Raw genomic sequence first — 14491 nt, 5'->3', positions numbered from 1 at the left:
ACTGCTGCTGAGCACGTTTTCAGTTTCACTGGGTGCTTCACAACACCTGCCATCTGGACCTTTGCCCCCAAGGCAATTTTTCTGAACTATGGAGTAGCAGTTGTCCTGCAATACATTCCCATACTCTTCCTGGTCTCAGTCTCTGCTAGTCCCCTGCTCCACAGCCACCCTATCATATTGCAGGAATCATGTTTTTATTTATCCTGTGCCCACATCCTCTTCACAACAGTCACCCCTTCCTCTGTTCTGTTGTCACCTCCCATCTCACTTCTTTTTTTTTTTATCATCAGTCTACTGACTGGTTTGATGCGGCCTGCCACGAATTCCTTTCCTGTGCTAACCTCTTCATCTCAGAGTAGCCCTTGCAACCTACATCCTCAATTATTTGCTTGACGTATTCCAATCTGTCTTCCTCTACAGTTTTTGCCCTCTACAGCTCTCTCTAGTACCATGGAAGTCATTCCCTCATGTCTTAGGAGATGTCCTATCATCCTATCCCTTCTCCTTATCAGTGTTTTCCACATATTCCTTTCCTCTCCGATTCTGCGTAGAACCTCCTCATTCCTTACCTTATCAGTCCACCTAATTTTCAACATTTGTCTATAGCACCACATCTCAAATGCTTCGATTCTCTTCTGTTCCAGTTTTCCCACAGTCCATGTTTCACTACCATACAATGCTGTACTCCAGATATACATCCTCAGAAATTTCTTCCTCAAATTAAGGCTGGTATTTGATATTAGTAGACTTCTCTTGGCCAGAAATGCCTTTTTTAGCCATAGCGAGTCTGCTTTTGATGTCCTCCTTGCTCCGTCTGGCATTGGTTATTTTACTGCCTAGGTAGCAGAATTCCTTAACTTCATTGACTTCGTGACCATCAATCCTGATGTTAAGTTTCTCGCTGTTCTCATTTCTACTACATCTCATTACCTTCGTCTTTCTCCGATTTACTCTCAAACCATACTGTGTACTCATTCGACTGTTCATTCCATTCAGCAGATCATTTAATTCTTCTTCACTTTCAGTCAGGATAGCAATGTCATCAGCTAATTGTATCATTGATATCTTTTCACCTTGTATTTTAATTCCACTCCTGAATCTTTCTTTTATTTCCATCATTGCTTCGTCGATGTACAGATTGAAGAGTAGGGGCGAAAGGCTACAGCCTTGTCTTACTCCCTTCTTAATACGAGCACTTCGTTCTTGATTGTCCACTCTTATTATTCCCTCTTGGTTGTTGTACATGTTGTATATGACCCGTCTCTCCCTAAAGCTTACCCCTACTTTTTTCAGAATCTTGAACAGCTTGCACCATTTTATATTGTTGAACGCTTTTTCCAGGTCGACAAATCCTATGATCGTGTCCTGATTTTTCTTTAGCCTTGCTTCCATTATTAGCCGTAACGTCAGAATTGCCTCTCTCGTGCCTTTACTTTTCCTAAAGTCAAACTGATCGTCACCTAGCGCATTCTCAATTTTCTTTTCCATTCTTCTGTATATTATTCTTGTAAGCAGCTTCGATGCATGAGCTGTTAAGCTGATTGTGCGATAATTCTCGCACTTGCCCAGCTCTTGCCGTCTTCGGAATTGTGTGGATAATGCTTTTCCGAAAGTCTGATGGTATGTCGCCAGATTCATATATTCTACACACCAACGTGAAAAGTCGTTTTGTTGCCACTTCCCCTAATGATTTTAGAAATTCTGATGGAATGTTATCTATCCCTTCTGCCTTATTTGACTGTAAGTCCTCCAAAGCTCTTTTAAATTCCGATTCTAATACTGGATCCCCTATCTCTTCTAAATTGACTCCTGTTCCTTCTTCTATCACATCAGACAAATCTTCACCCTCATAGAGGCTTTCAATGTATTCTTTCCACCTATCTGCTCTCTCCTCTGCATTTAACAGTTTAATTCCCATTGCACTCTTAATGTTACCACCGTTGCTTTTAATGTCACCAAAGGTTGTTTTGAATTTCCTGTATGCTGAGTCTGTCCTTCTGACAATCATATCTTTTTCGATGTCTTCACATTTTTCCTGCAGCCATTTTGTCTTAGCTTCCCTGCACTTCCTATTTATTTCATTCCTCAGCGACTTGTATTTCTGTATTCCTGATTTTCCCGGAACATGTTTGTACTTTCTCCTTTCATCAATCAACTAAAGTATTTCTTCTGTTAGCCATTGTTTCTTTGCAGCTACCTTCTTTGTACCTATGTTTTCCTTCCCAACTTCTGTGATGGCCGTTTTTAGAGACGTCCATTCCTCTTCAACTGTGTTGCCTACCTCGCTATTCCTTATTGCTGTATGTATAGTGTTAGAGAACTTCAAACGTATCTCGTCATTCCTTAGAACTTCCGTATCCCACTTCTTTGCGTATTGATTCTTCCTGACTAATGTCTTCAACTTCAGCCTACTCTTCATCACTACTATATTGTGATCTGAATCTATATCTGCTCCTGGGTATGCCTTACAATCCAGTATCTGATTTCGGAATCTCTGTCTGACCATGATGTAATCTAATTGAAATCTTCCCGTATCTCCCGGCCTTTTCCAAGTATACCTCCTCCTCTTGTGATTCTTGAACAGGGTATTCGCTATTACTAGCTGAAACTTGTTACAGAACTCAATTAGTCTTTCTCCTCTTTCATTCCTTGCCCCAAGCCCATATTCTCCTGTAACCTTTTCTTCTACTCATTCCCCTACAACTGCATTCCAGTCGCCCAAGACTATTAGATTTTCGTCCCCCTTTACATACTGCATTACCCTTTCAATATCCTCATACACTTTCTCTATCTGTTCATCTTCAGCTTGCGATGTTGGCATGTATACCTGAACTATCGTTGTCGGTGATGGTCTGCTGTCGATTCTGATTAGAACAACCCGGTCACTGAACTGTTCACAGTAACAGAGCCTCTGCCCTACCTTCCTATTCATAATGAATCCTACACCTGTTATACCATTTTCTGCTGCTGTTGATATTACCCGATACCCATCTGACCAGAAATCCTTGTCTTCGTCCCACTTCACTTCACTGACCCCTACTATATCTAGATTGAGCCTTTACATTTCCCTTTTCAGATTTTCTAGTTTCCCTACCACGTTCAAGCTTCTGACATTCCACGCCCCAACTCGTAGAACATTATCCTATCATTGATTATTCAATCTCTTTCTCATGGTAACCTCCCCCTTGGCAGTCCCCTCCCAGAGATCCGAATTTGGGGGCTATTCCGGAATCTTTTGCCAATGGAGAGATCATCATGACACTTCTTCAACTACAGGCCACATGTCCTGTGGATACACGTTATGTGTCTTTAATGCAGTGGTTTCCATTGCCTTCTGCATCCTCATGTCGTTGATCATTGCTGATTCTTCTGCCTTTAGGGGCAATTTCCCACCCCTAGGACAAGAAAGTGCCCTGAACCTCTATCCGCTCCTCCGCCCTCTTTGACAAGATCGTTGGCAGAATGAGGCTGACTTCTGATGCTGGAAGTGTTCAGCCGCCAATGCTGATTATTTATCAAAATTTGGCAGTGGCGGGGATCAAACCCAGGACCGAAGATGTTTTGATTATGAATTAAAGACGCTACCCCTAGACCACTACTCCATGTTATTGTCATCTTTGTTCACTGCTCAAACTAACTCATCAGCGCCAGTATCACTGTTGCAGTCCCATCCATGCAACTGCTGCCTCTCCCTCCTGCACACCTATTCCATGCACCTCCTCCCTCTCAGCTGTCAACCACCTTACGCAACCGTCCTCCTCTTCCCACCTCCTTTCTACCCTCACCCACTTCACCTGACACACTTGACACAATCCATCACACCAGTCAAGCTGCAGAACTGCAGTCCCAGCACAGTGCAATCTGCCTGCACACTGTAGTTATACAGATAGTGTGTGTGTGTGTGTGTGTGTGTGTGTGTGTGTGTGTGTGTGTGTGTGTGTGTGTGTACTCACACAAGTAACAACAGTAAACACAGATTTCAACAGGCTAATTACCAGAAGGCAGAAAAACACATGCATCATCACCAACAATATACAAGGGCCATAATAGCATCATCACCAACAACATACAAGGGCCATAATAGATAGTTGTGAATAAATTATTTGACAAGTATCTAAACTGATACAAAGTGTCTGACTTCTCACAGCTCTTAGCAGAGCCACGAGGAACAATGACTACACTGATAATACACAAAAAATAGTATTTGAAGCAGGTTGTAAAATTGTTCTTCCCCCTTTTTGTGTGTTTAGCACAAGTCCTTAAAGACAAGGTAATGCAAGAAGAAGTAGAAGTTCCTAAATGAAATGAGAAATAGACTGCTTGATATGCTTGTTTTGATCTATATGTATGTTTAAGTAAAAGATAATTCAGATTAATTAAAAGATATTGTCAACTTTTAATACAACTGAAACCTTACATTACATTTTATGAAACAACTAAAAACAAAAATGAACAAAATACAGAATATCTTACTCTGCTGTCAGCACCAATAAAAGATAATCAAAGGATAATTCTGCTCCATTCCTTACACCGTCAACTACCTGTTTCACAGTAAGCTTTGAGCGAACTGATTGCACAAAATTATTCCAGTTTTTCTTGGGTATTAATTCACCACTGTAAAAAACAAAAAGAACATGGAATCAGAATACACTTAAGTCACATGGCAGCAGCTAGAGTAATGAATGCTGAAGATTTTACATACACAGTGTCATCCGGATTAAAGTCTGCTGTCCCATCATTCATCCCATGGTAGAAAACATTGGAGGGTACAACACTGTTGGGAAAAAATATTCATAAGTTGCTCTTCAACACTTATTTTTAATTTTAAGTTTGCAAGAAATCAAAGTTAAGGATTTAGGAAGGATATAGAACTCTACTATAACTTTTAGGTAAAAATGAAACTTTATAACAAAAAAAAAAAAGAAAAAGAAAAAATGCTCTTGAAACTTACCATTCCCGCAATAAATATTTCTTTTCATGTGCTAATGAGATGAAATATGTGTAATTAATATATTATACTGATGAGAAGAAGAATGTCACTATGAATACTGCCTACATAAAATATAAAACCAGATGGGAGAAACTTCATAAAAAGTAATTTCACAGATATTAGTGGTATGACTGATGTAACTGACAACTAACAAAAAATATCAGATTAATATTTTTATATAAATCAGTTCAAAATATAGAAATCCAGGTTACCAGGATGTTAATTTTTTAAGCAAATCAAAAATACCAGAATGAAATTTTCACTCTGCAGTGGAGTGTGCACTGATATGAAACTACCTGGCAAATTAAAACTGTGTGCTGGAACAAGACTCAAACTCAGGAACCTTTGCCTTTCGTGGGAAAGTGCTCTCCCTTTCTTCCAGAAAATCTAGTTCTGCAATGTTTGCAGGAGAGCTCCTGTGAAGTCTATAAGGTAGGAAACAAGGTACTGGCAGAATTGAAGCTGTGGGAATGGGTCGTGAGTCGTGCTTGGGTAGCTCAGTTGGTAGAGTACTTGCCTATGAAAAGCAAAGGTCCCCAGTTCAAGTTTCAGTCCAGCACACAGTTTTAATCTGCCAGGAAGTTTCATATCAGTGGACACTCTTCTGCAGAGTGAAAATTTCATTCTGGAAACATCCCCCACGCTGTGGCAAAACCATGCCTATGCAATATCCTTTCTTCCAGGAGTTCTAATTCTGCAATGTTCACAGGAGAGCTTCTGTGAAGTTTGGAAGATAGGAGATGTACTGGTGGAATCAAAGCTGTGGGAATGGGTTGTGAGCTGTGCTTGGTAGTTCGTAGAGCACTTGCCTGCGAAAGGCAGGTCCCGAGTTTGAGTCACAGTCTGGAACACAGTTTTAATCTGCCACGAAGCTTCAAATTAGAAATAGTTTCTATCATAAAAGACTATCATCTAACAATGAACTTGTTGTAAATCCTACGTATGAAAATCAAATTAACATTAACAGTGTCACAAGAAAGCACATAGCAATATCAATGATTAAAATTTTATATGCAGTGCCTCTGAATAGAAAGTTATAAAGATACTACAGTGATACTGTTAGGTATTAAAAAGAGTCATATGACAACATTACTTACATCGCAAGTGCTAATAGCTCTCACATTCAAAAAGATTAATGCAATTTTATAAGAAGACATGCACAAACTTCATTCTCATTTAATTTCAGGAAATACAAATTTTTAAAACATTTCCACCATTTCTGTTTATTGTTTCTTCTTCCTTATGCTTTGATGAAAGACTCAGCAATCAAAGTTTATCTTTGAAGGTTACAGTTTACTGAAATGAAACTGGTATTGCAAACAAATATTTTATCAACCAAAATACCAAGTGTTTAAAAGCAACATGTCTAATGCAACATTTTATGACATCTGAACTGAGCTCTGACAGTTTAGCCAGTAAGAGATATGTACATGAAAATATACCGGTTAATGTATGCAGTAGAGTGTGAACGACAAGCCAGCCCAATAAGATGCATGCCTGGATAATTTAATCTCCAGTTTGATGAAAGACAAATATCTGTATGGAGAGATCCTATGTTATCTGATTGCCACAGCCTGTAATTGATGGTCAACTGTGAAAACATTCTATTCAGCAACCCAAACACATTAAGAGGATCAGACTGATATATCCAGGCAACATCACATACCTAAGACAAAAACTGTCAAAACTTGAGTGGGATACAGTATATAATTGTTATAACAATGATAATGATTTAACTTATTTATTAAAACTGTTGCTCACGAATAACCAAAAAGGTGTGAACAGATGGTACAGCATACCAAAAAAGCAGAACCAGTGGTTCACACTTGGACTGCATAACCTGAGAAACACTGTTGTTGTCCTACATAAAATGGCTAAAACTTGTAACCTAGGATTGAAGCAGAGATACAAAGGAGATAGGAAAAAATACAAAGTACAGGACCAGAGTACAGACAGAAAATCACATAGAGCCAATGATGCTTTCATTGAAAATTCTGGCAACAAATGCAAAGCTGCGTGGAAGGTAATAAATACAATAGCAGTTGCTGTAACTACCAAATTTGCGTGTGTATTGCTTCATAGTTCGCACATGAAGTTTGTGCTTGATTCAGCCACTAGAGACCACCCAGCCTGCTAGTATGACAGCAATAGTATGTGCAGCCTGCCAGCTGCACCCCCTGTTAGAACTAATGACTATATATGGTAGAGCACAAGGCTCTGAAGAACACTTGGGTGTTGTCTGTTGTATGTACTTTGTCTTTAATGTGTTTATGCTTTTTCATCTAATAAAGTTACAGTGTTTTCTGTGTTAGAAAACTTTGGTAGTGAGTATGGTATTTGACTTCAGATGTTCTACACTCCTGGAAATGGAAAAAAGAACACATTGACACCGGTGTGTCAGACCCACCATACTTGCTACGGACACTGCGAGAGGGCTGTACAAGCAATGATCACACGCGCGGCACAGCGGACACACCAGGAACCGCGGTGTTGCCGTCGAACGGCGCTAGCTGCGCAGCATTTGTGCACCGCCGCCATCAGTGTCAGCCAGTTTGCCGCGGCATATGGAGCTCCACTGCAGTCTTTAACACTGGTAGCATGCCGCAACAGTGTGGACGTGAACCGTATGTGCAGTTGACGGACTTTGAGCGAGGGCGTATAGTGGGCATGCGGGAGGCCGGGTGGACGTACTGCCGAATTGCTCAACACGTGGGGCGTGAGGTCTCCACAGTACATCGATGTTGTCGCCAGTGGTCGGCGGAAGGTGCACGTGCCCGTCGACCTGGGACCAGACCGCAGCGACGCATGGATGCACGCCAAGACCGTAGGATCCTACGCAGTGCTGTAGGGGACCGCACTGCCACTTCCCAGCAAATTAGGGACACTGTTGCTCCTAGGGTATCGGCGAGGACCATTCGCAACCGTCTCCATGAAGCTGGGATACGGTCCCGCACACCGTTAGGCCGTCTACCACTCACGCCCCAACATCGTGCAGTCCGCCTCCAGTGGTGTCGCGACAGGCGTGAATGGAGGAACGAATGGAGACGTGTTGTCTTCAGCGATGAGAGTCGCTTCTGCCTTGGTGCCAATGATGGTCGTATGCGTGTTTGGCGCCGTGTAGGTGAGCGCCACAATCAGGACTGCATACAACCGAGGCACACAGGGCCAACACCCGGCATCATGGTGTGGGGTGCGATCTCCTACACTGGCCGTACACCTCTGGTGATCATCGAGGGGACACTGAATAGTGCACGGTATATCCAAACCGTCATCGAACCCATCGTTCTACCATTCCTAGACCGGCAAGGGAACTTGCTTGTTCCAACAGGACAATGCACGTCCACATGTATCCCGTGCCACCCAACATGCTCTACAAGGTGTAAGTCAACTATCCTGGCCAGCAAGATCTCCGGATCTGTCCCCCATTGAGCATGTTTGGGACTGGATGAAGTGTCGTCTCACGCTGTCTGCACATCCAGCACGAACGCTGGTCCAACTGAGGCGCCAGGTGGAAATGGCATGGCAAGCCGTTCCGCAGGACTACATCCAGCATCTCTACAATCATCTCCATGGGAGAATAGCAGCCTGCATTGCTGCGAAAGGTGGATATACACTGTACTAGTGCCGACATTGTGCATGCTCTGTTGCCTGTGTCTATGTGCCTGTGGTTCTGTCAGTGTGATCATGTGATGTATCTGACCCCAGGAAAGTGTCAATAAAGTTTCCCCTTCCTGGGACAATGAATTCACGGTGTTCTTATTTCAATTTCCAGGAGTGTATTTCAGTGATTGGTCCTTTGAGCTTAATTTGCATGAAGGCAGTGCTTAAATCTCTTCTTGAGCAACAGCAGGCACAGAAATTTTCTATTTCCAGTTTAATAGCTACATTGGTACAACGTGCAGCGCCATCCACAACATACCTGCTGCCATTCCCTGTGTATGACGATGCGACAGAAGACTGGGACATTTATGAAAAATGCCTGTGATGATGTTTCCTGGCATTTGGGGTAACAGGTGTAAACTTGTGCAAGGCTCTTTTTTGTCATGGATCTCAACTGATGTGTATCAGTTGTTGTGCCAGAACTGATGTGTATCAATTGTGTCAGCTCGCCCCTTACAAGAACCTTCAAGTCTTTCTTTAGATCAGATGTGTGTCTATCACTGTAAATGTACTCACATTATTGCTGCTCGTATTGAGTTTTACCATTGTCAAAAGCAGTCAAAACAGTCATACAGGGCATGGGCAGCAGAACTACATGCACTTAGTCATTGTTGTAATTTTATGACAAATGTTCATAAGCAATCATAGGCAGATCATATGGTTTAAGATGCAGTCATGTTTCTTGCTCCTGATAGGGAAGCTCAAGAGCAAGATCTACAAAGTAAAAATCCTATGCTTACTGAAGTATTAAATGTAGTTCAGTCATTTGAAGTTTCACAAGATGCAGGTAGATGGTGCTGGTGGTGGTTAGTGTTTAACGTCCCGTCGACAACAAGGTCATTAGAGACGAAGCGCAAGCTCGGGTTATTGAAGGATTGGGAAGGAAATCAGCCGTGCCCTTTCAAAGGAACCATCCCGGCATTTGCCTGAAGCGATTTTAGGGAAATCACGGAAAACCTAAATTAGGATGGCCGGAGATGGGATTATTTTAGGGAAATCACGGAAAACCTAAATTAGGATGGCCGGAGATGGGATTGAACCGTCGTCCTCCCGAATGCGAGTCCAGTGTGCTAACCACTGCACCACCTCGCTCGGTGATGCAGGTAGACATAAACCTTGTCCAAAGGTCCAGAAATCAGTTCCTCTCACCCCTCCCAGCCTTCAGTCAATTCATAAGGTAATGGAGAAGCTATTGCAGCAGACCAATGGACATCTCAGTACCGTATAGCTAATCATCGTTTGCGACAACAAAAGTCCACATCACAAAAGCAACAGCCTCATGTCCAACTGCCGTCATGCCCATCCTGCTTCATTCAACTCGAATGGACCACATGCCCCACGTACTGAGCAACTTGTTATAGGTCCCATAAAAAAGGGACACATTGCTTCTGTGTGTAACTCTCTTCCAAACCAGAGTGAGGACAGTATGGATGTAGATGTGAACACTGTGTCAGCAGTGATGGAGTCTCCAAGCAAGTTATACATTGAAGTGTGACATGCAGGTGGACATGGGTGCAGCATTATTGTTGGTGAATTCTCAGATGCATGTTGATTTGGGTTCTCCCCTCTAGCTCCAATTCTTGGTCTGTTTCCTGTACTTGTGACTTAAAAGGTTGTGGTTTGCTCATTAGCATTCCTAGTTGTGGACAAAGTTACACTGAAAATCTGTTTGGTTTGGATGCTTTTAAACTTTTTGGATTCTCCATCAATGATGAAGTGAATTTGGTTTCCAGTCAGGTTTCATAGCAACAGTTAGATGCTCTCCGTGCTGAATTTTCCTCTATTTTCTCCAGGACTGGGTTGTGCAACAGAATTTCAAGCTCATATGATGAAACAGTTTTCCCGCCCCCATTTTTTCTGGACCTGCCCAGTGATGGTAACTTTAGGGGATAAAGAAAAGCAGACTCAGATCATCCTCAATTCCTTGAAGTTATTTGACCTATTTCTTCCAATGAATGGTCAACACCATTGGAGTTAGTAAACAAACCTACAGCTGAATTACACCTCTGTGCTGATTTTTAAGAAATCTGTGAATGCACATTCAATCACTGATATATATCCTTTACCTCGGTGTGATGGGCTGTTATCAAAATCTTTTTCAAAGATTGACTTAGCAGCTGCACATTTACAAGTGCCATCTGAAGAGGAATTTAAATGTCCTCTAGTTATCAATATGCCATTTGGGCTTCATCAATACCAGCATTTGCCTTTTGGTGTGACAATTGCACCAGCCATTTTTCAACACTTTTTAGAGCAACTTATTGCATAGGTTCCACACTTCATCTCATATTTAGATGACATAGCAGTGTCTGGTGTCTCTGCAGAGAAACATCTGCAGAACCTTCCTACTCTATTTTCTGTTTTACAGTCTGCAAGGTTAAACTGCAGTTTGGACAAGACACAGTTGTTTCAACCATCTATTATGTTCTTAGGTTTTGAAGTGTTGCATGCTGGCATTAAACCATGGAACTTGCATATTGATGCTATTGCCATGTTGCCACACCCCACAGCCATCAAGGAATTACCACACTCCATGGCCATCAAGGAATTACAGTCATTTTTGGGGAAAATGTGTACTACCACAAATTCATAGCACACACTGATACTGTGGCACAACCACTCCATGCATTATTAAGAAACAATGTTCCTTTCCAATGACCCCAGCTTGTGACTGGGTGTTCAAGTTGCTGAAATCTAAGCTGCAGTTGGCCCCTTGTTTGGTCACTTCTCAGCCAGTCCAATACCTGGGGTTAGCCACAAATGCTTCTCAGTTAGACCTTGACATTGTATGTGGACATATCAGAACACCCTATTGTATATGCCTCTAAACTCTTAAATTCAGAACAACAGCATTATTCTCAGATGGAAAAAGAATGTTTAGCAATCATGTATGCTCTAAAACAATTTCATGTTTTTCTATGTCCAAGTTTCACCTGATCACAGACCACAAACCACTGCTATCTCTTTTTAATCCTTTGTCACCCTTGCCAGGCACAGCTGCACATCTCTTACAGGAGTGGCTCTTTTCCTGTCACAATACAATTATGAGATATATTTTTGACCTACGGTGCAACATGCAACTGCTAATGCCCTATCACATCTGCTGATTGATCTACCTGTATATCCACAGTTTGATAAAGTAGAATTGCTTTGTTTCCATTTAGACATGGAAGCTCAAAATGTTTTTGATGGTTTTCCTATTACTAGCACTAAAATTGGAGCCACAGATCCTATTTTACGTAAAGTTGTTTCTTTTGTAAAACACAGCTGGCCAGATAAATCTTCGGGCTGTGCTTCTGACCCTTTAAGAAATTATTTTTTCACTCAAAATCATCGTTCTGTTTAGGATGGAGTTCTGCTGTTAGCTACAGAAGGCACCACTCTTTGGATCGTAGTCCACCCTTCAGCCTGAGGTTATGCACTTATTATGTGCGAACCACTGGGTTGTCTCTCACACAAAGGTGTTAGCATGCAGGCATGTTTTTTTCAGATAGACATTGAGGGGAAATAACATGAGTTGTTGCAACCTGCCCACAGTGTGCCACCCATCAGATGTCCACCATACATCTTTGTCACTGTGGCCATATCCACAGTGGCTTTGGGAATGAATTGATGTACATTTAGTAGGACCTTTTTTTGAATTTCTACAGACTTGTCATAATTGATGCATATTCTAAGTTCCTGTATGTGTTGTGTTGTCTGTCTATTTTCGTGGCAACAACAGTTTCAGCTCTACAAAAAAATTTGCAATTGAAGATCTTCTGTATACATTAGTTACAGATAATGGCCCCCAGTTCATGTCTCAGGAATTTGAAGGATTTGGAAAAAACGTCATGTTCACCATGTCATGGCTTCTCTTTACCACTATCACTCAAACAGGGGAGCAGAATGACTAGTACAAACTTTTAAGACTCAGACGAAAAAATACGTTTTTGATGTGTCCCGTGATGTGGCTCTTGACCATTTCCTTGGTTCTTATAGGCATACCGCTTTGGAGAAAAGAGTTCAGCAGAGTTGTTACATGGCCTCCCTCAGACTCTCCTACATTTGCTTCAACTGATGCCAGAACATCTGCTGACACTGGCACTGCAACACTTCCAACCTGGAACAGTTTATTGGGCTTGTGTTTTGGTCACCAACTGAAACTGATGTCAACAGTCATTGAGAGCCACCGTGGCTATCACCTCTACTCTCACCTGCACTTCTGAGGGGAGGCTGTCCTCCATCTGCCTGGCTGACTCTTACAACACAGTCGGTGGCCTCAGCTTCTCCTCTACCATTGTTGGTGCCTTCACAACTGTCTCCTCTGCAGTGGGTGCCCCCTTCAGCTGTGGTGGGCCAAGATGGGACACCAGTCCCAGCATTGTCACCACTGACACCTCTGCCATTACCACCTTCATGCAGCCAGTGCTACCTGTTCAGCAGCCTTGAACATGGCAATGAAAGCCGTGCCAGTGACACCTATTCTACCATATGGTCTCTCACAGGGGTTGGCCACCACACCTGCCCACACTCGTGTCACTTCCAACTATACACACTGGTGGCAGCACATCACATGTCTCAACAACCAACATTGATGACAGAAGAAATGGACATGAGCTCACTTCTTTGCAATGGAAGAGGAGTGATGTAACTACCAAATCTTTGCGTGTGCTACTTCGCAGTTCACACATGAAGTTTGTTCTTGATTTGGCCACTGAAAATCACCCAGTCTGCTAGTATGACAGCAGTTGCATGCAGCCTACCAGCTGCACTCCCTGTTAAAACTAATGACTATATAGGTGGGACAATGAGGCTCTGCCAGCCACTCGTGTGTTGTCTGTTGTATGTACTCTGTCTCTTACGTGTTTATACTTTTTCATGGAATAAAGTTACAGTGTTCTTGGGCTAGAACAGCAGGGAAACATAAAAACTGACAACAAACTCTGATACCACCAAAAATATTAAATTAATTCTTTATAAACAACACTACGTGTGAAGTTTCTACTACATCCACACCAGAAAATGCAACATATGGAAGCACTTTCCATAAGATATTTCACCTAAATAACTTACATTCTAAATGGAAACAGGTTACATGTCAACTGAATAAAAAGTGGTCACAAACCTAGGTAACTCTTACAGTGAAGATCTCTATTGCATCTGAAACACTAGCCTGAAACGAACAGTCGGCATTCCTGTAGATCCTTTTACCTTTCTGATATCAATAATACTTTCAAGACTGGAAAATTTCCTGAGGTCCTGAAGGCTACTATTGTTATCCCAGTTTACAAGAAAGAGGATAAAAGCAGACCTGAAAGATGCTGTCCAATATCCCTGATATCTATTATATGGAATGTAATAGAATGTACTATTAAATTACAACTTGCAGCTATTTTGAGGGAAACAATCTGATTCCCTCTTTGCTCTTTGGTTGTACACCAGTTTTATAAATAGTAAATATGCTACAAACTCTTGTTACAGATATTCTTGATAGCTTCGAGAATAGTTCCTTCACTTTTGTGTTACTACTAGATATGAGAAAACCATGTGACATTGAGTCTCATGATACACTCAAAATAAGCCACAGAGCTATGATACCAAGAGTAATAAACTGACAATAATTATATAATAATTGACTAACATAATTTATGAGGTTAACATAAATAACTGCCATCAAATGCCCAAATGCCCTGTCAGTTGTTAAAGGTGTGCTGCAAGGCTCTGTTCTTAGACCCTTCCTTTTACTGGTGCACATGAATGAATTTTCTCCTTTCTTGGCTCACAAGTCCATAAAGTATGCTGATGACACCCTATGGCTCTACAATAAGAAGCTTATCCTAAACAATAGCATGACTGAAA

At 41.8% G+C, this 14491-nt stretch overlaps 1 protein-coding gene across 3 annotated transcripts in view; it reads right to left on the bottom strand.

The window, feature by feature from the left end:
* Positions 1-14491, bottom strand: part of LOC126353764 (uncharacterized) — a 254317-nt gene that overhangs the window by 106920 nt on the left and 132906 nt on the right. For all 3 annotated transcript variants that reach the window (XM_050002844.1, XM_050002842.1, XM_050002845.1), the window contains exons 4-5: positions 4703-4774; positions 4474-4614 (exon numbers count right to left, since the gene is read on the bottom strand). In XM_050002844.1, the coding sequence (XP_049858801.1) occupies positions 4474-4614; positions 4703-4774 (213 nt within the window). The remainder of the gene's footprint in view (positions 1-4473; positions 4615-4702; positions 4775-14491) is intronic.

Source organism: Schistocerca gregaria, chromosome 3 (genome assembly GCF_023897955.1).
Source record: "Schistocerca gregaria isolate iqSchGreg1 chromosome 3, iqSchGreg1.2, whole genome shotgun sequence".
Taxonomy (NCBI): Eukaryota; Metazoa; Arthropoda; class Insecta; order Orthoptera; family Acrididae; genus Schistocerca; species Schistocerca gregaria.
The sequence above is the reverse complement of the archived record's forward strand: the minus strand, read 5'-3'. Positions and strand labels throughout refer to the sequence as shown.